This window comes from Lepus europaeus, chromosome 1 (genome assembly GCF_033115175.1).
Source record: "Lepus europaeus isolate LE1 chromosome 1, mLepTim1.pri, whole genome shotgun sequence".
Lineage (NCBI taxonomy): Eukaryota > Metazoa > Chordata > Mammalia > Lagomorpha > Leporidae > Lepus > Lepus europaeus.
Window position 1 is genome coordinate 14,723,784 of NC_084827.1, and position 27,250 is coordinate 14,751,033.

At 47.4% G+C, this 27,250-nt stretch overlaps 1 protein-coding gene across 1 annotated transcript in view; it reads right to left on the reverse strand.

Annotated features, from left to right (window-relative positions):
• Window positions 1–27,250, reverse strand: part of LRGUK (leucine rich repeats and guanylate kinase domain containing) — a 133,791-nt gene that overhangs the window by 37,388 nt on the left and 69,153 nt on the right. The window contains exons 12-15 of the mRNA XM_062195156.1: window positions 24,211–24,307; window positions 17,955–18,068; window positions 14,785–14,986; window positions 12,461–12,556 (exon numbers count right to left, since the gene is read on the reverse strand). Of these exons, the coding sequence (XP_062051140.1) occupies window positions 12,461–12,556; window positions 14,785–14,986; window positions 17,955–18,068; window positions 24,211–24,307 (509 nt within the window). The remainder of the gene's footprint in view (window positions 1–12,460; window positions 12,557–14,784; window positions 14,987–17,954; window positions 18,069–24,210; window positions 24,308–27,250) is intronic.

Consider the following 27,250-nt stretch of genomic DNA (forward strand, 5'->3'; position numbering starts at 1 on the left):
GCGGTGCGTGGGTCGCAGCGCGCCAGCCGTGGCGGCCATTGGAGGGTGAACCAACAGCAAAGGAAGACCTTTCTCTCTGTCTCTCTCTCTCTCACTGTCCACTCTACCTGTCAAAAAAAAAAAAAAAAAAGTGACTGTGTCTCTGGCCAAAGTAGATGGGTTTAAGAATGAGCACCTGACCCAAGTTAGGCCAATCAAGTCTTTCCCTGGAACTTGTTCTTTTAATCTTAGGTTCAAGGAACATGGCAAGGGGAGCTGCCAGAGGTAAAACCAGATGTAAACTGGAGAGCTATTGACGGTCATGTATAGAAACTGATACACAGTCATTTGGAGTCCCAAGAATGAAGGCAACATGGAGAAGGAAACAGAGACAACCAATGTCCAGGAGGTGGCAAGAGTCCTGGAGATGACAGGAGTTGTGATAAGTTCAATAACAGGTCCCAATCTGATTCCCTGCGTGCGCACCCCTGTCCATCCCACAGCTGGGCTGTGTGAGATACTCACTCTTCCAATAGGTCTGCATTTGCTGGCTCAAGTTGCATTCCCGTCATTTGCCAGCCAAAGAATCCTGATGGCATGAACAGATAAATGAAGAACTGATTCACCTGAGTTTTCTCCCCAGTAATTCTTCAACTGATTTAACCAGATGGTTTGGCATAAGGAAGCCATGGGCTAATTTACATGAGATTCCTATCCAAAGAAAGAAGGGATTCATTTTGAAAGACATTGCAAACAAGAGTAAGCTCCAGGCAACATAAGCCAGCAGGAATCTGTAGCACTCAGAGTCATGAATGCAAAGATGTGTCCTCTTCCTTACAAGAGATTCCACAGATAAACTGCAGGCTTGACATCTGGAGGAACAGCAAAGGCTTCCTTCCTTTGTCTGTGTGTTTGAAGGATTTACTTATCCATTTGAAAGACATAGTGTTGGGGGAGAAGGAGGAGAGAGAGAGAGAGAGAGAGAGAGAGAGAGAGATCTCATTTACTGGTCCACTCTCCAAATAGCCACACAACACCTTGAGGCTAGGCCAGGCCGAAGCCAGAGCCTGGGGACTCCAGCAGGGTCTCCTGTAAGAGCGGCAGAGACCCAAGTACTTGGGCCATATAGGTTGCCTTCCCAGGTGCATTAGCAAGGAGCTGGATTGGAAGCGGAGCAGCCAGGACTCAAGCCAGCACTGCCATATGGGGTGCTGGCATCTAAAGAAGCAGTTTGACCCACTGCACCAAAAAGCTGACCCCAACAAAGACTTCCTTTCTCAGGGTTCTTTTTGCTTCAGGATCCCTTGATGATGTAGGCGTTGTGAGAATTTTCTAGTATCTTGGTGAATTTTCCTAATGCAGTGAACAGAACTTAACGGCAGTTCGGCCCTACTTCAGCCAGTGTTGGAACTCCTGTTGGAATTTGTGTCTGGACACAACGGCTCCTTGCTGATATCAGCCTTCAGACTGGAGCTGGTGGATGGCAGCAGCTGACAGAGCTGTAACCCTCTGTGGCTGTCTCCCTCTGCCACACAAGAGGCACAGGGGCACAGATGGCTGCCTTCTAGTCATAGCTGCTGGGAGACCTGTGCTGACTCGTGGTTGCAGAAGCAGGCTAACGTGTAGACTCGGGGTGCTCCGGCCACAGCTTCTCACGCGGTGACAGCACTGCTCAGGGGCACAGACTCTAGTGATCTGGGGGCCGCAGGCAGGGCTTAAACCTTGATGTTCTGGCTGCCCCGGGCCCGCAGCCTTCCCTCCCAGCTGTCTTGCTCCTCAGCAGACATCCGACTCTGGGCAGGGGTCGGGCTTGTGTCTTGGGGCACACCCCCACTTTTGTGGGTTTGTTCCTCTTTGGTCGGCTGCTTGGAAGCAAGTGCATCGTCCCTTTGGACAGAGCTCTCTCTGGCCTGGCTGGTGTCCTTCGGGTCTTGTGTCCCTTCATCGGGATGCTGGGAGGGAGCTGTGCTCTCGTGCTCTTGGGGTTCTGAAGCAATCGCTCCCTTCCGAGGTCTCCCCTTTGTATGATCTTGTTCCTTTCTGCCTGGATGCTCCACAGGAGCAGAACCGTCTGGCAGTGACTCAGTGGAGGCCGTTCCAGCCCGGAGCACGGTCTCAGGTGGGGTCTGGCCCTCTTGAGTCGGCGGGTGACCACTGAGCGGGGCTTTATTGCCTTGATGCAATCCTTCAGAAAGTTCTCTTTTCACAGCTGGTTCGTCCTTGGACACACCAGCATTCCGAGCCAGGTCACTGTGAGGTCTGTGGGCATGGGCCTCTTTTCCGGAATGAGGAGCTTTCTCCCTTTCCTCTTCCTGGAACTGAGGGCTGTTAGGTGACGGTTTGGCCTGGGGTGGCTCGGGGATTTCCAATGCACGGACTTGTCTTCTCTGGTGCCCCCGAGGCCTTATAGCAGGGCCGGGGTGAGGACGGTCAGGCACCCTCGCTGCAGTCGCCTTACTATGGGACCCAGGGGTCGCCTTTCTCAGACGTGCTGGTCTGGTAGCTGTGTCTCTTTGGAGAGGGAGGTTTTTTTTCCTAGCTCCCATCTGCTGCACTGGCTCCGGGTTGTGGGGCGAGGCCTGCATGACTCTTCTTTTCTTGCTGGAGGAATGGCCTCGGGTGGGGTCTTTCCCTTCCTGTGTAAGCTTTGAATCGTGATGGGGCTCAGCGAAGGGAGTGGGGATGTGGGGGAGCCTGACTTTCTGAGCCTCCTCTTCCCGGGTAGCACTGGGCGTGTGCTCTGGTGCCTGTTCCTGGGTGGGGGGACTGATGAGAGGGAGCTTCACCTCTCTGACTTTCTCTGCCTGGACTTGCTCAGGATGGTGGGTGGCCTGGGAGCTCAGACTTGCAGGCAGTCTGGAATGGGGAGGGCTGATGGGAGGGAGTTTAGCGGAGTCTCCTTCCTGAGTTCCCAGAGGCCTGGGAGAAGGAGTCAAGGTTTGATCTGAGCTTGTCCCTAAAGCCTCTTCCCTGCTGGGAGAGAGGAGCTTTGGTGTGGGCCTCCTACTCTGGAGGGGAGCCAGCGTCCGAGGCTGGGGCAGCCTGGTGGGGGCCAGCCGGCTTCTAGGCAGCAGAGCCGCAGGGGGTTCCCTGGCTGGGGCCTGCTCCGTGTTTGCAGGCAAGTTTTGTGGGGGTGGCAGTTCTGGGTAAGGAGTGCCGACCCGGACGCCTTCTGCTTTGGGGACCTCTTCCTGCAGCGCTGGCTGGGACCCTTCAAGTGCCTGCACTGAGTCAGGAAGGGAGCTGCTAGGTGGAGGTCCGGCTGGCTCAGGCTCTGCATCCGGAATGAGCTGAGGGCTGAGGGAAGTAGGACCAGGTCCCTGCTGAGGTTCAGAGAGGGGAGGGTTTGTGGGGGCTGCCGCGGCTTCCCCAGAGTCTTTGTCCTGGCCTGGGTGGGGGCTGCGGGATACAGGTGGCGGAGGGCGCTGGGGCAGCCCTTGAGAGGGTGTGGTGGGAGACTGCTCCACTTCCTGTGCGCTCACCTCCGGTGACCGGGCCTTGCTGTCCCGGGCGTCTGCCCCAGGGGCTGTGGTTTTTGGAGAGAGAGCTGGTTGCCGCACATCCTCTTCCGCTGGGCGTGGGGACACGTCTTGGGCCTGCTGAGGAACGCCAAGTGCCGGGGAGCTGAGCTGCTGCAGAGGCGTGGTACCTGGCTGGCTGTGGAGAGAAGGCTCTCGGTGGTGGGCGTCTTGCTCCTGAGGCACCTCTGGACTCTGGGAGGGGTCTGGGTCCTGACTGCCAACGACTTGTGCACCCATCTGCATTCCGGGAAGACACTCTGTCATCTGGCCGGCTGCCTGCAGTTTTGCCAAGCGCCTGGGGGAGGGGACCAGGTGTGCCGGAACCCCTGAGACAGTCTTCTTGTTAGAAGGAGCCCCTGCTTTGATATAAAAGTACATTAGCTAAAAACACGCTTAACTGTTTAGAAATTAATAACAAAAACATCTTTCTCTTTTGTGATGCACAACAGACCCTGGAATCCAATCACACACTTGACCTTTCCTTCTCCTTGGGGATGCCTGGTGTCTAGAATTCTTTTATTTAGTGGAACTTATAATAATTTTAGTCAACTGGAACATGCACTTGAATGAATAAACATAAAGAGGCTTTCTCATAGAAGAAAAATTTATATCCAGTTCTGTGGGTGATGAGATATTTGCAAGTGAACATGATTTGAAATCGCCACCACCTCAGAGATCAATGCTGCTTTTGCCTGGTAGAAACCGGGGAGAGGACAGACAGCCCGGATGAAGTCCCGTTCATTTGTTTCTGTTTAATGACAGTCTCCTTAGGTAAGCTGTGAGTGGAACGATGAGTTACGTCTGCTTACTAACGCTTAGCCAGGGCATGGGCGTCGGCAGGAGCTCGGTAAGCAGGTGTCGCGTGGAAGAAAGGAGGAAAGAATGGGTGCAATCGAATCAGAAGGCACCAGGGCTCAGAGCAGCAGCTCTTGAGGGCCCCCACATCCCTGCTGCTACCCCACCCTACTCCTATCCTATCCTACACCCTATACCCACCTACCCCGGGACTCCCCTAGCCTTCCAAGTGTACCCTGGCTAGAAAACTAGCTCTCAGAGGCTACTAGCAAGGTGAGTGAGGCAGAGAGGGGTTGCTTCCTCTGACACCACAGGAGCACGCTCTCACACGCTCTGGTCTCATGGACGCAGTCACCCCAGCAAGCACTTGTTTATGCCAGGAGCCCTCATACGTCCCAGTGACATGGAAATCACTCAACCCTGAGGACCATGGCTCAGAGATGTACAGGGGTCAGAGGTGACACACCAGTCTGGAACGGCCTCCAAGGGACTAGTCTCGGCTCACCGCTGGGGACACCTGACACTCAGAGATTCTAAACCAAGTCACACCTCCCACATGACCCCACAGTGGACCGTCCCCAGAAGCAAACCAGAGTTCAAGTCACTCACTGCCCCTGCCCACTCCCACCCCCCTCCCCATCTAGAGGCAGGATGAAGGCACCGCCCTGGGATCTCACTGAACCTCCTGTCAGACCACAGGTCTCTGGGAACACAGGAACAAGGAAAAGCTTCTCTCCTGGGAGGGTTTCTGAGGGCGTGTCCTGTTGATCATTCTTATCACCTCAGTTAACACGGGCTGTAAACTGACTACTACGTTAGCCAAGAACCGAGGTTACATTAGAGTGAAAGAGAGTAAAATATCTACATCAGTCAAATTCAGAGCGGACAGAAAGGAGACTAGAGGTTACAGGGATTGAATGGACTTATTTTTTACTAAGTACAGACTCTGGGGGAGCTGCAGAAGCTTTGGAAGCGGGCAGTGATACTTACACAACGTGGTACATTCCACTAATGCCACTGACCTGCACACGCAAGTGGTTAAGATGGCAATTCTTCTGTTTTAGACATATTTTAAAACTCAACAAAGTGAGTAAGTAAAAAAGAGAGAAAAAGGTAAGAATGGCAAATCCAGTGCTGAAGTTTCTTTCCCTCTTTATCACCCCCTGGTTTCCTCTCATCAGACACACGGCTTCCTCCCCACTTTCACAATTTAATAATCCTCAACACTCGGCAAACACCACCGCGACCTTTGTCACTGACTCCGTGAAGACACCACTTTACGGGCTAGTGAACTGCTCTTCATTACCGTCGTCAGGTTCCTCTATCGTTAGTCGGAATTCTGAATGGTGATTAGAAACTGTGGTTTCCTTTCACCATCCTTACAGCAAGAACTTCGGGCGAGCGTGGGTTCAGCTTTCTAGAAGCTGTGATGGAAGCACTGACTATCCCAGCATAAGCTGTCTGGAGGCGGATGGAGGGTAAACACATCCCTTATATTGAGCTGTGAATAACTGAGTTTTCCCTTAGTTGAAAAAAAAAAAACAAACTTTATTTCTTACTTGGATCTTTAAAGTCTTTAAGCTTTTAGAAACAAATATTACCTGCACTACTACAGGGAAAAAAAATCAAGCAATACAATAACTAAATGGATATACATTTAAATTAATAAACAGTACATCTAAAGGGTGGGCATTGGGCACAGTGGACGAGATGTCACTTGGGATACTGGCATTCCACATCAGAGGGCCTGGGTTCAAATCCTCACTCTGTTTCCCATTTCTGCTAATGTGTACCCTAGGAGGCAGCAGGTGACAAATCAAGTCCTCAGGTCCCTGCCACCTACAAGGGAGAGCAGGACTGAGCTCTGGTTCCTGGTTTTGGCCTAACCCAACCCCAGCTGTCATGGGTTTCCAGGGAATGAACCAACAGATGGAAAATCTCTCTTGGAGGCCAGCATTGTAGCATAGTGGGTAAAGCCACTGCCTGTAGCACCAGAGACCCATATGGATGCCTGTTCATACCCCAGCTGCAACACTTTCAATTCAGCTCCCTGCTATGGCCTGGGAAAGCAGTAGAAGATGGCCCAAGTCCCTGGGCGCTTGCCACCCATGTGGCAGACCCAGAAGAAGCTCCTGGCTTCGGCCTCACTCAGCCCCAGTTGTTGTGGTCACTTGGGGAGTGACCCAGTGGATGGAAGATCTGTCTGTATCTCTTCTCTGTAACTCTGCCTTGCAAATAAATACATAAATCTCTCTCTCTTTTTTTTTTTTTTTTTTTTGACAGGCAGAGTGGATAGTGAGAGAGAGAGAGAGAGACAGAGAGAAAGGTCTTCCTTTTTGCCGTTGGTTCACCCTCCAATGGCCATCGCGGCTGGCGCGCCGCGGCCAGCGCACCGCGCTGATCCGAAGGCAGGAGCCAGGTGCTTCTCCTGGTCTCCCATGCAGGTGCAGGGCCCAAGCACTTGGGCCATCCTCCACTGCACTTCCGGGCCACAGCAGAGAGCTGGCCTGGAAGAGGGGCAACCGGGACAGAATCCGGCGCCCCGACTGGGACTAGAACCCGGGGTGCCGGCCCCACAAGGCAGAGGATTAGCCTAGTGAGCTGCGGTGCCGGCCATAAATCTCTTTTTTGAAAACAAGATCTCTCTCTGTCTCTGACCCTGCTTTTCGAATAATATGAAAATAAAAATAAATTCAAAATTTACAAATTAATGGCATTATCGAAAGGTCTCAAAAATTTATAAATACTCTATACCCAGAGTTACTGTTTTATGCATGTACTAAATGGAACTTCAATTACTCTATCCGCCGGTGAGGTTTTACACTTCTGGGCCCAGGCCGATGTGTGCTTTACACAGAAATGCCAGACCCTGCTGCTTCCCTTTATCACTTTGTCCCACTCTCACTGTCAAGAGCGGAAACTGAAATTGCTTTCTCAGTTACAAATTAGCCACACAAAAATCACTAACATAAAGCTATGGATTGTTACTTCAAATATCTGGGAGAAATCTTCAGTTTGCATTGACACAGGATTACTACTTTTAGAAAAACAATGCAGTGGGCCGTAAGATCTCTGTACTGAAGCCTCCTGCGACAGCTGGGGAAAACCTCAGCTCTGAAGGCCAGATTCCTCCAACAGCCTTATAATACACACAGTATTTTTTTTTTTTTTTTTTTAAGAAATGGGAGTTCAGAATCATTGCTTCAATCAAATCAATGATCACTGCTTAGAATTCGACTAGGAGGCCGGCGCCGCGGCTCACTAGGCTAATCCTCCGCCTTGCGGCGCCGGCACACCGGGTTCTAGTCCCGGTCGGGGCGCCGGATTCTGTCCCGGTTGCCCTCTTCCAGGCCAGCTCTCTGCTGTGGCCAGGGAAGTGCAGTGGAGGATGGCCCAAATCCTTGGGCCCTGCACCCCATGGGAGACCAGAAGAAGCACCTGGCTCCTGCCATCGGATCAGCGCGGTGTGCCGGCCGCAGCGCGCCAGCCGCGGCGGCCATTGGAGGGTGAACCAACGGCAAAGGAAGACCTTTCTCTCTGTCTCTCTCTCTCACTGTCCACTCTGCCTGTCAAAAAAAAAAAAAAAAAAAAGAATTCGACTAAGAAACTAAGCCTTCATATTTCCAGCCCATTTTTCCAATTATTCAGACCAAATGGACTTTCATAGAATCTTAGGTATTTAAGGTTTTTAATTTCTTCCCCTTGACAGCTAAATTATTTTTTAAAAATCCACCATATTATTATTTTTTTAACTTCTAGGGTCCCATTTATGTAAGTAATATATGTACTATTTGTAACAATACCTCAAATATAGAACTTGACCTCGGGGAGACCCACTGGGAGCAGAGTCTGGAGCTGAGGCCCGGCTGGGCCCCTGCTCAGGGAGTCTGGGCACTGCCTTGCTGCGAGGCAGCCGTGGCTGGGTCCCCCGTCCTGCTGTGAACCTGCCTGTGCTCCCTGGCACAAGCCGCAGAGCTCTGAGACTCACAGAGCCCGCTGGCTCTCCTCCCTCGACTGACAGGAACACCACACAAGTTTATGAATAAGGACTGTGCTTACTAGAAGCTTGTAAGTACTCTCTTGAATAATGTCTGACCTCTAAAATCTCACTTTATGTGCAAGTTTATCTTTAAACTATCAATGGGGAAAAAAAAAAAAAAACAAACCAAGTTCCTCAACAGAAAAGTAAGCTACAGTGTTCAGCTTAGGAAAATGCATTATTTCACACAATACTAAGCCTGCCTGAAAAGCAAACGTCTGCTGAAGCGAGTGAGTTGATGAATTAATTACAACTCCGTCCGGCTACACTTTAGAGCTGGAATTCTGCTATTCAATAACTGGGTGGCTTAGTTATTAAATGTACCAGGGAGTAAACATTTTTATAAAGTCTATAATTCATCCTTATCATTAAATCAGACAGGCCTAACCTAATTAGTCCAAGTAAATTAAGCTTTATTACGCCTTTTAAGATGGTAGTCCATTTTCCTATGCACACATTACCTGGTCTGTTAATCTGCCAAATGCCAGCAGTCAGTGTTCCTGACAGTGCTGGAAGGGAGCATACAGAGGCGGAGCCTCACAGGCTAATGAGGCCACGTGTCGCTCAGAACCCACCAACCGGCGCCGCCCATTCAGAAACCGTATGTTTTCCAGTTACTCAGATCTGGTCAGGCTCAGGGGACTGACTCACGTTTACCCAAACCTGTAAGAGGCTGCTGTAAAAACCAGCATGCCAATTTAATTTACAATGGGAGATGAGCCCGGCTCAGGGATCACAGCAATGCGGGGTGCAGCCCCCATGGGGCACGTCCACTCTGGAGACCAAATTAAAGTTCAGAAAGGTGCTTGGTTAGCAAGGAACGAAAGCAAAGGGAGCTAGATTTCCTCAGGAGAAGCTTCCACTGAGCTACGGAAGCCCCAGGAGGCTTACTGCACCCCTCCACCCCGGGGTCACCGCTTTCTAAAGAATAAACCAGGAGAATCAGAGCAGGGCTGGGTACGCACACCGACACCCTCCCTCCCATCTTACTGTCTCCCCCTATAGACGGGACACAGACTGCCACTCCTCCACTAAAGGCTGTTTCCAGACAAGCTGCACTTTCTTTCTTTTTCTTTTTTCTTTTTTTTTTTTTTTTTTTTTTTGACAGGCAGAGTAGACAGTGAGAGAGAGAGACAGAGAGAAAGGTCTTCCTCTTTGCTGTTGGTTCACCCTCCAATGGCCACTGCGGCCGGTGCATCTCGCTGATCCGAAGCCAGGAGCCAGGTGCTTCTCCTGGTCTCCCATGCGGGTGCAGGGCCCAAGGACTTGGGCCATCCTCCACTGCCTTCCCGGGCCATAGCAGAGAGCTGGCCTGGAAGAGGGGCAACCGGGATAGAATCCGGCGCCCCAACCGGGACTAGAACCCGGTGTGCCGGCGCCGCAAGGTGGAGGATTAGCCTATTGAGCCACGGCACCGGCCAAGCTGCACTTTCTTAAAAAACTTTCCAGTCGGCAGGCCAGCCCTAGTCTCTTCATCTCCTGTGAGACGTATGTAGAGGGAAATTCTATTTTTTTTTTTTTTTGACAGCCAGAGTTAGATAGAGAAACAGAGACAGAGAGAAAGGTCTTCCTTTTTCCATTGGTTCATCCCCCAAGTGGCCGCCATGGCCAGCGCTGCGCTGATCTGAAGCCAGGAGCCAGGTGCTTCTCCTGGTCTCCCATGGGGTGCAGGACCCAAGCACTTGGGCCATCCTCCACTGCACTCCCTGGCCACAGCAGAGAGCTGGCCTGGAAGAGGGGCAACCGGGACAGAATCCGGCGCCCTGACCGGGACTAGAACCCGGTGTGCCGGCGCCGTAGGCGGAGGATTAGCCTAGTGAGCAACGGTGCGCGCCAGAGGGAAATTCTTAACCACCATCTGCTTAGTTTTACTGGCTTCACCAAAATACCGGGTGTGCTTGGCCTGGGAAAGGTGTGTACAATTGCAAATCAGCACACTTGGTTTGAAATCCGGTGAAATCCTGACCTGTCCTGCCTCAGTCTGACCAGGCACCCAAGCAAAATCGTATTTGGGTGAAGATTCACAAAGGCTAAAGCATAAAATTGCATAACATCCATCCAGAAACAAGAGAAGTCTTCTGTCGACATTTTAGAATATGTTACATGTGAATGAAGCCCATTGAAGGGAACTTTAAACTTTTATTGTTGGGGACAGCGCTGTGGTGTAGTAGGCTAAGCCTCTACCTGCAGTGCCGGCATCCCATGTGGGTGCAAGTTCATGTCCCAGCTGCTCCTCTTCCCATCCAGCTCTCTGCTTAGGGCCTGGGAAAGCAGTAGAGGGTGGGCCAAGTGCCTGAGTCCCTGCACTTGCATGGGAGACCTGGAAAAAGCTCCTGGCTCCCAGCTTCAGATCGGCTCAGCTCCAGCCATTGCAGCCATTTGGGGAGTGAAGCAGCAGTCGGAAGACCTCTCTGTCTCTCCCTCTCTAACTCTACCTCTCAATAAATGCATAAAACTTATTAAAAAAAAAGTGTCTTAAAATGGTAATAATACTATGATTAAAAAACTTATTATAATAAGATGACCTAAAATTGACTATCAAAACCATTTGCAAGCATAGTTCAGTGGCATCAAGTAATTTCATACGGTTATGCTATTATTCCAGGTACTTCATACAAGGGGACTCATACACTACTTGTCTTCATGTGACTGGTTTATTTCACTTAGCAGAAGGTCTCCATGGTTCATCCGTACTGCAGCCTGTGTCAGTTTCTTCTGTTTCTAAGGCTGAAGAATATTCCACTGTGTGTAGATATATCATATTTTGTTTATTCATTCACCCAGCAACAGACACTTGGGCTGCTTCTACCTTGTGGCTCTACTGTGCTGCTATAACGCTCCTAGGGACAGAGCCATGTCTTCTATCTCTTTGAGATTCCTGCTGACAAGTCTTCTGGGTCCATACTCAGAAATGGAACTGATGTGTCATTGGTGGTTCTACTTTTACCGTTTTTGAGGAACTACCATTCTGTTTTAAATAGGAGCTACACTATTTCACATTCCTACCGACAGTGCATAATGGATCCGGTTTCTCCACATCCTGACCAACACTTGTTATTTTCTGGTGACTTGTTTTTATCCTAACGGTTGTGAACTGGACTTGGGAAACCTTTCCTTTTTTTTTTTTTATTTTTGACATGCAGAGTGGACAGTGAGAGAGAGACAGAGAGAAAGGTCTTCCTTTGCCGTTGGTTCACCCCCCAGTGGCTGCTGCGACCGGCGCACCGCGCTGATCCGATGGCAGGAGCCAGGTGCTTCTCCTGGTCTCCCATGGGGTGCAGGGCCCAAGCACTTGGGCCATCCTCCACTGCACTCCCTGGCCACAGCAGAGAGCTGGCCTGGAAGAGGGGCAACCGGGACAGGATCGGTGCCCCGACCGGGACTAGAACCCGGTGTGCCGGCGCCGGAAGGCGGAGGATTAGCCTAGTGAGCCGCGGCGCCGGCATCGGGAAACCTTTTATAACACATTTCAAAATACTCATGTACCAAAATCGCAAGTGAGGGCTTTAGAACTGCTGGGTTCCAAGGACTCACACTTTTCTACTCGTAATCCTGTTATCCGCTGCTCACGGTCCATGAGGCAGGAAGGGAATACAAACTCCACTTAGCAGGATGGGGACCTGGAGCTCAGAACTGCAGAGCAGCTTGCCCGAGGGGGCACAAGGCCAGGACCAGGAGGATGCCCTCCGACTAGTGCGCTTCTTGCCAGTTCTGCAGAGAACACTTCGAGGATTGGCACAGTGGAAAGAAAAGAGGACAGAAAACTCTTGGACTGGACTACCTGGACTAAATATAGACCAGACAAGTAGCAAATACTCAGTCCCACCAAAGGAAACGAAACTTCTAGAAGGCTGAGTTCTGGACCATGAGGCCAGTTCTTTCCCTCTCACCCAGCACGTCTCCGCAAGGGAAGTCCTCTGAGTTCTATTACAGCTAGGCAGACAAGGAGAGTTGTAGGGCCAAGAGGCTGATCCTTGCAGCTTGTTTAAGGGAACAGTCGCCCTAGATTAGAGTCACCGTCAGCTTTAGCCCTAACTAATAAGTAGACAAATAATAATTCACAGAAATGTTTTCCTTTCTATGGAAACAAGCAAAGAATTCTGGTACAGAGTGGATAGGACAGTACCTGCAGCTGGAGCCAAACTTTTGGCAGGTCCCTCTGTCAATCCCAGGTAGTCTCTGATGAGCTGACTCAGCTTCTCATAGGCAACATCCAGGTCATCTACAGAAAATGAAAGAGTACGTGCAATAGAGTCAGTGCTCAGCTGTTGCTGGTCCCGGTTCGTTAACTACACTGAGTTTTATGAATATTGTGGTACACAGAATTCTAAGATGATCTCAATGTCATTGCACCTCATATAATCTCTTTTCTTTCAGGGTGGGCAAAATCTGCAGAGGTAACGAGATATCATGTCCCTGATTAGGTTTGCATTATATGCTAAGAGGGTTTTACAGATGGGATTATGGTTATTAACGGTTATTAAGAAGATTATCCAGGTGGGCCTACTCCGGCCACGTGAGCCCCACAAAAGGAGCGTTCTTCTCCGGCTGGTGGCAGAAGGGGACATCAGACTCAAAGCACAAGGAAGACTGGGTGTGCTGCTGCTAGCCAGAAGATGGCAGGGGTCGCATGGATAAGACACGGGAACCGCCTCTAGGGACTGCCGGCAGTCCTGGGCCGACAGTCAACACAGAGACTGGGCCCCAGCCCGAGAGCGAGGAGGGACTGCATTAACCAGCAAGAATGAACCTTGGTGTGGCACTCTCTCCGGGGCCTTCTGAACTGACGGCCCAGCTGATAACTTAATTTTACCTCCAAACACCCTGCACAGAGCAGCTGTGCTGTGCCAGACTTCCAATCTACAAAACTGAACTCAACAGACAGGTGCTGTTTTAAGCTGCTGACAGTAATCATTTCTATGCAGCAAAACAAACACGGAGCACAGGAACAATAATTGAAATATCAGCAATTTTATATGGTTCAACCTAATGTCTCTGAAGCCAAACAGGTATAATCACTGTTAGGAGTTTTTTGAGGATTCTTCCAGAGATTCCTTTATGTGGTACAAGAAAATACAAATACGAGGTTGTTTTTTATTTGTTACATACATGGTGGTATGCTATACCTGTGGTTGCCTTTTCTTAAGTATGGCTTGAAGATATCTCCTATTTCAAAAACAGTGTTTTCTCAGGCCGGTGCTGTGGCTCACTAGGCTAATCCTCTGCCTGTGGCGCTGGCACCCCAGGTTCTAGTCCCGTTCGGGGCGCCAGATTCTGTCCCGGTTGCTCCTCTTCCAGTCCAGCTCTCTGCTGTGGCCCAGGAGTGCAGTGGAGGATGGCCCAGGTCCCTGGGCCCTGCACCTGCATGGGAGACCAGGAGGAAGCACCTGGCTCCTGGCTTCGGATCGGCTCAGCGTGCTGGCCACAACGCACCGGCGTAGCGGCCACTTGGAGGATGAACCAACAGAAAAAGGAAGACCTTTCTCTCTATCTCTCTCTCACTGTCTAACTCTGCATGTCAAAAAAAAAAAAATCAGTGTTTTCTCATTCCTTTTTGTGACTGTATAATATAATACTGCTTTAAAATATACAGAAATTTCCATATTTCAATAAATTCTTCCACTGACTACTGCTTCAAATAAGTGACCATTTCTAAAAGAGTACCAAAAAATGTTTTGCCCAGGTATTTTCATGGTTACATATATTTTTAGAAAAACACACTGCTCTTTTATTCAATGGGACATCCCCACTTTAGCACAGTGTTGAATCAAACACCAAAACGAAGACCCAGAGAGATTCCTGCAGATAAACCAGCGAAGAGAACATTCATTATATATATATTGTCAAGATAATCGCTGCATGAGGGGAAGTGGGGGGCAGGGAGCTGGGGAAGGAAGCAGAATGAACACAGGGCCCTAGGCACTGCAGCGTTCATTCTTCTGGGATTAAAACAAAAGGTGAAAAGTAGCTTTCAGGAGAAGAGCAGGCGGACTAGCGGACTTGGAGGCAGCTTTTGTGGTCAGAGAGCACAGCAAAGACTCCAGGCTGGCCCGTAAGCCCAGGGGACCGGGGCCATGGTTATGATATTTTTAACAGTTTGGTTTTTACCCTATAAGCAGATTATGATAAAACTGCCTGAGTTACATAGACCTTTCTGGAAATTTAAATGTGTATTTCAAATTATATATCATCTAACGTTGTACTCACAATATCCCCAAGTAAGGAATCTACTCCAGGCTCATTTTACACCAATGTTTATTGGTTAACATCTTAAAGAACAGGAAAAACAGTCTGATGACAATGACAGACAATGTTTTATCTCTTGGATTCTTACTCCTTTGTGCAGGTTTTTGTGATTCACTGTCACCCAAGAATTTTCTTCCCATGAAGCAAATTTTTAAGTTAGTAACCGCCTACTTCAAAAACAAAGCTTTGCTTAAAGTTACTGACCTGCATTGATTACTGCATCAAAGTATCCTGGGAATTTCTGATTAATTTTAACATAAAGGTCCACTCTGGAAACAGCAAATTCAACTTCCGCACGACTAAATAGTCCTTTTCTCCGCAAATACCCTTCGTATTTTTCCTTGTTCACGGGCACCACTAGGACATAGCGAGGCTCGAAATAGCAGTATTTCAAACTTCTTACACCCTACACATGTAAAGAAATGAGAAGAAATTGGAAAGAGGATACACAATTTAGAAATTACTTGGGGGACAACTGACAACATAGGTGTAAGAAGTAGTATTATATTCAAGAATTTATCTGTACATAAACAAATAATTACATTTTTCATAAGTATCTCCAGGTTGGATTACTTTTTTCTCTTCACCAAATATTACATTGTCATTGGCAATATTACAAATTATTCCACCTGGCTACCCTTCAATCATTATAAGGAGAATCACTGGCTATAAAATAGCAGCACTGCGATGTTACTAGTAGAAGTCATCTCAATTCTATACTTCAGAAGGCATCTAACCAGGAAGAAAAGGCGCCTCTGCTAACCCTATGCCATCCCCTGGGGACCCTTCCTGTGCTTTAAGGAGTGACCTGGTTGGGCCGATTCCAGTTCCACATCACAACTTCTGTCCAGGAGCAAGCTCCTGGTATCCTGGTATCCTGCCAACCAGGGAACCACGGGGGGAAGCATGGCTGGACGGCAGCTCTCTGCCTCCTGCAGTCAGCAAAGCCCTCAAGCTCTTGGGGTATCCGTTTCCTCATGGGTGAAGTGAGAGAGACGGTAGAGCCCCTTCTATCTCAAGTCTATCATCAGTTAACTCAGTGTTCACAATCTTTGTTTAGAAACTTAGTGGGAAGAAATACAGGCTCTTTTTTTTTTTTTTTTTTTTTTGGACAGGCAGAGTGGATAGTGAGAGAGAGACAGAGACAGAGAGAAAGGTCTTCCTTTTTGCTGTTGGTTCACCCTCCAATGGCCGCTGCGGACGGCGCATCTCGCCGATCCGAAGCCAGGAGCCAGGTGCTTCTCCTGGTCTCCCATACGGGTGCAGGGCCCAAGCACTTGGGCCATCCTCCACTGCCTTCCCGGGCCATAGCAGAGAGCTGGCCTGGAAGAGGGGCAACCGGGATAGAATCCGGTGCCCCAACCGGGACTAGAACCCGGTGTGCCGGCGCCGCAAGGCGGAGGATTAGCCTGTTAAGCCACGGCGCCGGCCTAATACAGGCTCTTTTTAAAAGCAATTTCTGAAAGAGTCAGTGACAAGGGCAGGCTGGAAAACTCCTTCAGCTGTGGAGAACCAGGGGAATAAAGCCTGGTTTATAGACTCAACCCCCTGGAAGTGAGCAGGAGGAAGCTCTCGAGGTGGACAACAGAGAAACAGGAGCCATCACTCAGGTAACTGTTGGACTGGAAAAAGACACAAAAAAGATGGAGTTTCTGCCCTCAAAACCTGCCTTCATTTTGTTTTTCCCTTTGTGAGGAAGAAACTTTTAAAAAAGTCTCTCTGTCTCTGTGGTTAATTACTATGTTAGTGTAGAAACAAAGACAATCCCCTTCATTAAAGATACAAAACCAGGGGCCAGAGCTGCGGCATAGTGGGTAAAGCCACCGTCTGCAGTGCCGGCATCCCCTATGAACGCAGGTTCAAGCCCTGACTGCTCTACTTCCAATCCAGCTCTCTGCTATGGCCTGGAAAAGCAGAAGATGGCCCAAGTCCTTGGGCCCCTGCACTCGTGTTGGAGACATCGAAGAAGCTCCTGGCTTCTGGCTCCGGATCGGTCCAGCTCCAACCCAGCTCCAGCTGTTGCAGCCATTTGGAGAGTGAACCAGTGGATAGAAGATCTCTCTCTCTCTCTCTCTCTCTCTCTCGTTAATTAACATATTAAAGATACAAAACCTCCTTAAAGATACAAAACCAGTTACTTGCAGAAAGGTAAGAACGGAAGGATTGTGAAGCCAGGAATGCTAAAGAGCTGGCAGGAATGCCATCAGATTCCCCAAGTTAGGGAACGTGTAAACCCTTAAGAGCCCAAAGGGAATTACAGCCTCCTTCTCTGCGAAGTTAAAAAGCAGAAGGTAATGGATGGAGCAGGAAGAGTGAAGGAGTATCAGGCTTGTGTAAGCTTCGAATCCTCCAAGTTTGGTCTAACCAAACCATTTTCATGCACATTTTGATTGCAAAACGCATGACACTGGAGGTCAGTGTTGTGGCTCAGTGGGTTAATGCCCCGGCCTGCAGTGCCAGCAAACCATATGGGCGCTGGTTTGAGTCCTGGCTGCTCCACTTCCGATCCAGCTCTCTGCCATGGCCTGAGAAAGCAGTAGAAGATGGCCCAAGTCCTTGGAGCCCTGCACCTGCATGGGAGACCTGAAGGAAGCTCCTGGCTCCTGGCTTTGGATCGGCACAGCTCTGGCTGTTGAGGCCAATTGGGGAGTGAACCATCGGACGGAAGACCTCTCTCTGTCTCTCTCTCTCTCTCTCTCTCTCTCTCTCTCTGCCTCTCTTCTCTCTGTGTAACTCTGAGTTTCAACTAAATAAATAAATCTTTAAAAAAAAAAAAGGGCGACGCTGCTTGGTGAGGGTGACTTGACAAAGCGATCAAATATCTTTGAAGATTTCAGCTATTTAATAAAGCCATGTATTTTAAAAACAAGCGCGGGATGGTTTTACTCTGGACCCTAACTTCAGAGAAGCTTCTGTGTACTCTCCTTGCACCCGCCAGCTGGAGGAAGGCGGCCGCGCTGGGGCCCAGAGGAGAGTCTCCTGAAATCTGCAAGTCCCAGTCGCCAGAAGTCCTGTAGGGCCCGAGCAACTGGAGTGAAAAGACAGCCCCACCCGCACGCCTCTGTGCAGAGAAGGGGACAACCATGCCCAGAGCATAAAGAACTAGGCTGTGGCTTACATCACTTCATATGATTTAGTGAGGAAATAACACAGAAAATAAAGCTTGAGTGGTAGCTTCACTCACAGCATATGTGTGTATTCTTGCATTGTAGTCTAACTTCTGTCACTTAATTTTTCATAGCTTGCCACCCCATGTCCATGTTTCTCTTGTGCCTAGTACTATGCTGTTGCACACTGGAGCCCCAACCTCAGATATATGTACATATTTATATACACACATTAAAAAATAAATTGATTGGATAAAAAATACTTACTTCTATTTCCAAATGAATACAGCTTGCTAAACCATCTCTTGCGATACCTTCTACAGTGTCTCTATTCAATCCATAATTATGATTACCATAACTAAATGTTAGAATGAATTTCCCCTGGAATTTGAGAAATATAGATTTTCATATAACAGTGGCCATAATGAAATTTAATACAAATAAAATCACTTGATATCTTATTTTTATATAATTCCATAAAACAAACACTAGCAACCATGTAAGAGTGACAATGAGGTTATAAAACTTAATATCCAACTATAATAGAGAAATTTATTCAGAATTCTCGGCTGACCAAAAAAAATGAGGCTTTTGGAGATAATCTGCGGACAAAATGTCAGAGAGTGAAGGCGCTACAGCTTTCTGTGGAACAAAGCAGTTTGCTTATTTACTCAATTCCTGCCAAACCTGCAGCACAAACCTGCATTCCTGGGAGAGAAAACTAATAGTTAGCTCTTTGCTGCCACAGTTTCAGCTATGCCGGGCATACCAGGTAGCCCAGAAAAGGCTTCTATCCCTGCACGTCTTTCATTCCAAGATGAGCTGTGAATTAAGGATAAATCCTGAAGACCAGGGATGACAGAGGCCTTCTGAAACAGCCTCATCCTGTTTTACCCCCTAAGACAGCTTATTGCGGCAACTGTCCGTATGCTATTCAATGCACTGTTGTCTGCCCACAGTCGTTTGAAATATAAATACTGGCTTTCCTTTGTATTCTAGGAGCTCAGCTGAAAGCTGTACCCCTCGCAAAGGAAAAAAAAAAAAAAAGCAAGTAAAGACACGGCTCTCAACGTTGTCTAAGACTTTTTCTTTGACATGTTCTGTTTATGAAACCACTAGGTCTATCCTAGTCTGGGAGTCTGATGACAACAGAAGGACTAAAAGTATGGATGACCTTGGCAAGTCTGAACCCTCATGTACCTGACTCTGAAATAAACAGAGACAGGAAAACTCAGAGAGATGCACTGAATCCTGCCAAACAGCAGCAGCAGCATTAAGAACAGCTGTGACTAAGGATCTATTTGCTACCCTATGCCTTCTGGCTCCAAATGTGCCGGTGAAGTGTAGGCCTGGGGGATCAGCTATCTGTCAGGGAAGATGGGTTGGAAGACCAGGAGACACAAGGCATCTCTCGGGTTGCATGGGTCTCTGGAAGGTTCGTCTGCTGTCGGTGACAAGGAAAATCTGGATCTCCCATACTGGAAAGAAATTTATGTCAGGGCCAGCGCTGTGGTGTAGTGGGCTGGGCATCCGCGAGCAGCTCCAGCATCCCATACGGACGCAAGTTCGTGTCCCGGTTGCTCTTCTTCCAAGCCAGCTCTCTGCTATGGCCTGGGAAAGTGGTGGAGAATGGCCTGAGTGCTTGGGCCTCTGCACCCATGCTGGGGACCAGGAGGAGGCTCCTGGTCCCTGGTCAGCTCAGCCCTGGTTGATGCGGCCATTTGGGGAGTGAGCCAGCAGATGGAGGATCTTTCTGTCTCTCCCTCTCTCTGTCTGTAACTTTACCTCTCAAATAAATAAATAAATAAATAAATCTTAGAAAAGAAATTTGTGTCATGCATTGTAAAAGTTTAATACTCAACATTAAATATCCTTAGTATTTTACTCCCTCGATGTCATACTCTTGTTCTTTGGAACAAATCCTGTGGCTCCTTTCTTTTGCTATATATGTATATTACATGTATTTATCTAGATGTACTTAGATTGATCTAAATGTACCTCGATTTTTTTATCATATGTATTTATTGTGATTTATATAGAGGGTTCTCTCATACTTTATCTTGTTCACTATGTGTGGTGGTTAATTTTATGTGTCAAGTTGTAGGATGTTTGAGAGTGAGATTAAAATTTAAACTGGTGGACTCTGAGGAAGCAGACTGCCTCCAAAACGCGGGCAGGCAGTTGAAGGCTGATCAGAACAAAACCATCAGCCTTTGGCTCCACCTGGGACCGAGGCCGCCTGGGCTAAACAGCAGATGGATTTGCCAGTCTACACAGCAGCACAAACCAACTCCTTATTCTAAGTCTCTTTCCAATACACAAGAGCACTTCAAAAAGTCCGTGGAAGGGGCTGGCATTGTGGTATAGCAAGTAAAACTGCCACCTGGGATGCCAGCATCCCACATGGCTACCAGTTCCTCTTTCAGCTGTTCTACTTTGATCCAGCTCCCTGCTGATGGCCTGGGGAAAGCAGCAGAGGATGGCACAAGTGTTTGGGCCCCTGCCACACATAGGGGAGAGCTGGATGAAGCTCCTGGGTTCTGGCTTCAGCCGGATCTGGGGAGTGAACCAGCTGATGGAAAATCAATCAGTCTCTCTGTCTCTCTCTGTCTCTCTCTCTCTCTCCCCCTGACTTTTAAATACATACAAATCTTAAAAAAAAAAAAAACTTCATGGAGGAGACCAGCATTGTGGCATTAGTAGGTAAAGCTACCACCTGCAGTGCTGGCATCCCTTATAGGTGCCATCCCTTATAGGTTACAGTTCCCAGCTGTTCCACTTCAGATCCAGCTCCTTGCTGATGGCCTTAAGCAAGCAGAAGAAGATGGCCCAAGTACCTGGGCCCCTGCACCCATGTGGGAGATCTAGGTGAAGTTCCTGGCTCTGGCTTTGGCCTGGCTCAGCTCGGGCAGCTGCAGCTATCTAGGGAGCAAATCAGTGGATGGAAGACCTCTCTCTTTCTCTCTCTCTGTCTTTCCCTCTCTCTGTAGCTCTTTCAAATGAATAAATCTATAAAAAAGCTCAAGGAAAAAGGAGTTAAAAGATAAGTATATTTTGGTGTTAAATTTTGAGATCCATGCGTAGATTTTTATAATACAGATTTTCCATGAAGCTTTTGAAGACCCCTTGAATGTACATCTAATTGGCTCTCTTTCTCTGGAGAACCCTGACCAATATTCTGTGACTTTTCTGTTTTGAAAATGTATACAATCTTAGAGTACTTTTCAGATATGTCACATACATTTGTTTTCTTGTTTATACAGGGACCTGCCCTGCGGATCAAGGCGGCATTTTCTGGCAAGATACAGGCTTTGGCAGAATCTTGCACTGTACATTTCTAAAAAATAAGCCCCAGCAAACTGATTCATTGAAGAATCGGGAGGAAATGGTCCCTCCCACTTCTGACTGGTGACAGTCCTTTCGTCTTGTGCACAGACTTCTAATAAGTAGCAGTGGCCGTACTGCAAAGACGTCCAGGTCTCTGGCTGTATCTTCCTAAGACAGGAAGAAGGGTTCATTTAGGGGGCTGATCTGTGTCCTGGCGGAGACGGTTGTGGGAGGAGGCATGTGTGTAGGAAGGGTGTGCAGGTCGTGTGTTAGCACCTCAGAGAAGACGCGTGCGACGACCTATGGGAAATGTGCAGGGAAGCAATGCCAGACTGTCAAAGGATGGGGGAGGGGCCAGGCTGTCAGGGTAGGGTCAAAGGTTAGCGGGAGGGGCCAGGCTGTCAGGGTGGAGAAGGGTTCTAGGTGTAGAAGGTTGACTGTGTGGATACGACTGGTAAAGCTGACAATGGAACCTGAGTTTATAATACCAGGTTTGTCTTCATGAAACAGTTTTAAGGTCACATTAAAGATGAGAAAAGAAGATCAGAGGCAAAATTCAAATGGAAGAAAATGACATTATATTAAGGTAACATATTCCAGCAGAAGCAGTAAAAATGTGCACCCAAACACATGAAGATTTCTGCAGAGTGAGTAAAACTCTAAGACTAAATACAGTATAAAAGCTCTGTGGTTTCAGACTAGGGATTGAAGCAGAATAATTTGATAGCTGACAAGATATGGCACAACAGAAGGGGCATCTGGGGTACTGAAAACAAAAGAACTGAACTAATAAAAACTGCTTCAGACTCTGAGAAGAGAAGTTCACATGAAGTTTGGGAACCGCTGCCTTTCTACCTACAGTCTAAGGGAATGCTTTTTACTACCTCTCACCTGCAGAAAAAAATAATTCAAAATGGATCAAAGACTTTAATGATAGACCTCAGCTAATAGGAAAAAACATAGAGGAAACACTTTAAGACACTGGTATAGGAACGAATTTTTCAAATACAAACCCAAAAGCACAGACAACAGCAGCAAAACTAGACAGTTGTGATTGTACCAAACTAAGAAGCTTCTGTAAAACCAAGGAAACAATAAACAGGTGAAGAAACAAACCACAGGCCGGCGCCATGGCTCACTAGGCTAATCCTCCGCCTGTGGCACCGGCACACTGGGTTCTAGTCCTGGTCGGGGTGCCGGATTCTGTCCCGGTTGCTCCTCTTCCAGTCCAGCTCTCTGCTGTGGCCTGGGAGGGCAGTGGAGGATGGCCCAAGTCCTTGGGCCCTGCACCCGCATGGGAGACCAGGAGGAAGCACCTGGCTCCTGGCTTTGGATGGGCACAGTGCACCGGCCATAGCGGCCATTGGAGGGTGAACCAACAGAAGGAAGGAAGACCTTTCTCTGTGTCTCTCTCTCTCACTGTCTAACTCTGTCTGCCCAAAAAAAAAAAAAAAAAAAGAAACAAACTGCAAAACGGGAGAAAACTCTTGCAAACTCTTTACCTGACAAGGAACACACAGAATCGAAGAAGAAAAACCAAACAATCCAGTTAAGAAATGAGCACAGGATCTGAATAGACACGTCTCAAAAGAAGACATGCAAATGGCCAACAAGTATGAGTGAAACACTGCCCCCTATCATAGCCACCAGGGAAATGCAAACTGACACCACAATGAGATATCATCTTGCTCTAAGTAGAATGGCCATTACCAAAGGGAAGAAACAGAACAAGCAGTGGCAAGGATGGAGAGAAAAGGGAACCAACCCTCCTATACTGCTCCCGGGAATGTAATTAGTACAGTCACTGTGGAGAACAGAGTGCAGGTTCCTCAAAAAACCGAAAACAGATCTACCATCTGTGGACCCCACCCATCTGCTTCTGAGTATATACCAGAAGGAAATGATATCAGCACATCAAAGAGATCCCTGCACTCCCATGTTCCCTGCAGCACTCGTCACAATGGCCACCAGGGGATGAACAGATAAAGAAGCTGTGGTATGTATACATAATATTATTCGGCCAAAGAAAAAGAATTAACTCTTAATATTTGTAGCAAAATGGATGAAACTGGGGGTTATTACACTCCATGAAGTAAGTCAGGCATAGGAAGACAAATGGTATATATTCCTTCCCATACATGGAAGTTTAAAACAGCTACCTGAACTTAGAATAGTGACTATGGAAGCTGGGAAGGGTGGGGATATGGGCAGTAAGAGCGAGGTAATAATTTCTAGCCTCCCACAGCAGAGCAGGGTGAATGTAGTTCACAAAAATGTATTATACACTAGAAGAAACAGACGACAGGAGCTCTAAGCATAAAGAAAAGGAACTAGAAATGCAGACTATGCTAACTGCCTGACTGATCAGTTTGCACTATATATCTGTGTTGAAATACTGCACTATACATCATAAAAATGTGCAAGTATTACATGTTAAAAATTGAGAAAAAAAGACAAGGAGGTGACTGTGAATTACTACCAATGACTAGACTATCAAGGTTTCCGTAAAGAAAAAAAAAATTAAATTGAAGATTATCTTGAGTGCCTATAATATTGACTGACGCATGGTAGCTCCCATCACCTGGTAGAGACACAGTCCTTAAAGAAATTAGGAGTCTTAACTGGTCTGATAGCAAGGGCTTCCATCTGCATGAGTGAACTACTTGACTTCCCAAACAGGAAGGTAACTGAGGATGGTAACATGTCCAGTTCAAGCCAACTAAATGGCACACAGTGCTGAGAGCTGAGAGTTAGAAAGTATCACTGCTAGTAAACACGGGGAGTGCTCTCTGGACTGACCCCCTCGCACCCCAGGAATATTCAATTTGCAAGCTTTGTGCAGCAAGCCAATTCTAAATTGAGAACTGTAGACTAATGATAGCAAAAGCACCTGATATGCACAAATCACAAGAATTTTCTGGAGTGAACTTAGTTCTAGCTTTTTAAATTGTCCACATGCTCATTTTCATTAGAAATTTTGTGTGGTATTTGCAATATGCAATTGCAACATTTTCTCTAAGATCATGAAATACATGTGACGAATGGATGTATTAAGAAGCTTACCCAATAACTCATCTCTCACAACAAGCACAAAACTCAATTTTTCCTTTTTAATTTATCACTGTTTTCTAAAATTTCTGCAAGAGAACGTGTACTTCTTGTGCAAAAAAAATAAATAAATAAGGAATGTTCTTACCATGTTTAGCATTTCATCAAAAACTTCTTGAGAGATAAAATGATAATCAACTCGGTCCCCTTCTCCAAAGTAAGGCGGTCTTGTGGTATGACAGGCTCTGGAATCACAAAAAAAGATAACCTGGTCTATTTCTATTAACTTAAAATTCAAAACAGAAAAGACTTCACTGTGAAGTACTGTATCAGTTTTTTGTTGCTTTAGCTAAAATACCCGAGGGAGGCTACTTATAAAGGAACAGGGTTTACTTTGCCTCATGGTTTGGAGCCCCATTCGTCTGGCACCTGATGGAGGCTGGCAGCCCTGGGGCCTGTGTGGAGGAACACGCCTATGGCAATCCAGGAAGCAGAGGACCTCTGGGAGTACAGTCTTTTTTCCCATGCATCTCCTCACATAGCCACAGTGGCTCCACCACAGAGGCTCTGCCCAACACCTAACAGAGTCTAATCACTTTCCAAGGCTCTGCCTTCAAACACCTGGGTTCAATTAACTTCCATCTTTCAGCCATTAATATAAGACTCCGGGGATCAGAACTTCAGGACCTCTGCGGGACACTCAAGTCATTTTCCAACCTCACCCAGTATGGTTTGGAAAAATGAAGTTGATCTATAAATGATACATCACACAAGGATATAATTGTGAAAATAGTATGGCTTTGAAGTGCTAGACTACGTTCAGTTGCTATAGTCTGGAAGGATTATACAATTTTGCATTATCAACATCAAGTGTTTAGTTTTGAAGCATCTCCTTTGACATCACATAACATGTTAGGAAGCATAGCGATATTAATTACTCATAGATTTTCCACATGAAGGATTGCATGTTCTTGCTGGTCTATAAGCATTTCCCACAGGTTCCCCTCACCTCCCTCCACCTGGCTGGACCCTTTATGTATTCAGTTTACTGTCACCTTGCCAAAAAAAAGCCTTGCTTGGCCTCCTGTGTCTGGGTTATAAACTAGGATTCCTACAGTGAATGGGATCTTCAACAATCAATCAGGCCTTTTCTACCCACTGCCTGAGATAGAATCCCACCTCCCACTAAATCCCCCAACTACTCTCCATCACCAGAAATGCCTTCTTTTATATATTTATTTGCTTCCCCCCATCTTCTTCAGCAGAACAATCAGAATCAGGAGGGGAGCAACTGTGTGTTGCTCATCTTGTTCATCATTGCATTTCCAATGTCTAGCACATGGTAGGCGTTCACTGTACTTTTGTAAAATAAATTTAAAAAATGAAATGTGAAGTGAATGACACCTGCTAGGAGTCCCATTATACTGATGATTATATAAGTGATTTGCCCAGGGTCCTGCATTGTGGTGTACCTGTGACACTGGCATCCCATTCGAGTACCAATTCAAGTCTGGCGACTCGATTTCCCATCCAGTTCCCTGCTAATGCAACTGGGAAAGCAGCAGCAGATAGCCAAAGTGCTTGGGCTCCTGCTACCCATGCGGAAGACAGGGATAGAGTTCCTGGCTCCTGGCTTTGGCCTGGCCCAGCCCAGTTGTTGAGGTCATTTGGAGAGTGAATGAACAGATGGAAGATTTTCTCTCTCTCTATTACTCTGCCTTTCAAATAAATAAAAATAAGTGTTTTTTTAAAAAGTGATTCATCCAAGATCACACTGCAGGCTGATGCCAGTCCCAGAACTAAAATAGTTCCAACTACCCAAGACTCTTAAATCCATATGATTCTGCCTTTCCAATGCTAAATTCTGGGAATACAAACAGATTTTTAGATTATCCTGAAAAAAAAAATTTTTTTTTTTGACAGGTAGAGTTATAGGCAGTGAGAGAGAGACAGAGAGAAAGGTCTTCCTTCCGTTGGTTTACTCCCCTAATGGCTGCTACGGCTGGCGCTTTGCCGATCTGAAGCCAGGAGCCCGGTGCTTCCTCCCAGTCTCCCATGCAGGTGCAGGGACCCAAGCACCTGGGCCATCCTCCACTGCCTTCCCGGGCCACAGCAGAGAGCTGGACTGGAAGAGGAGCAACCGGGACTAGAACCCGGGGTGCCAGCGCCGCAAGCAGAGGATTAGCCTAGTGAGTCACAGCGTCGGCCAATTATCCTGATGTTTAAACAGGAGGATAGGTAGACCCTTGACATGTTATTTCATTTAGTCCTCACAAAATCATGAGGTAGATACCGTTTATTTTCATTTTACAGATGATGAAACAGGCTCAGTGACTAAGCCAGGTTACCAAGTAGCAGTGCCAAGGTGACTTCAGAGTCAGTTCTTTTTAATGACACACTAATTAAGAGGGTGACACTGTGACCTCAACAGCCCGTCCATTACAAAGTCAAAGACAAACAAGTTATTCACACCACATTCTCTTTCCACTGTAATCCAGAATTAACTACACGAGTAAATGTTAAGGTCTGGACATTACACTTAAATTGTATACTAAGAGGAGACTGTCGGAACACATGACATGTGTTTTATTGTCTGAATATACTGGCCCTTCTTCCCAGGCCTTGGCAGAGACCTGGACCCTCCGTGTACTGGTGTCCTTGACGGGGCAGGAGATGGAAACACGCAGCCTGGCACCGTGTGCTGCACAGCCTTAGCACAGCCTCTACAGGATATGCTGAACTCACAATTTCCAACAAAGGAGCTGAACGGCAGAGATCATTTTCAGAATTTCTAAAAGGAAGATAAGACAAAGAAGCGATCTGAAGCCCCTGGGCAGGTAAACAAAGGGATGGCTCCAGTGATGTGGACGGCGCTGATGGCAGAGCCTGCGAGTGCTCTCTATGACGAAGGACCCAAAATGACCTGTAGTGTTGGAACCTGTCATCCGAATTTCGCACATGGAAATGTTTCCTGTGTCCTATGCTGCTCAAATCCGAACGTCTTAAAAATGAAATACTTCATAGTGAAAGCAGTGTTTCATGAAGCTTACTGAGAAAAAAATAATGCCAAATTTTAGACAAAGAAATGTGCTCCAGCCGCCACTTTCAATATCCTTCTCCGTAATTTCTTATTTACTAATTAAATCAAGGTGAAAAGTTAAATCATGGCTTATAAAGGGAGCCCTCTC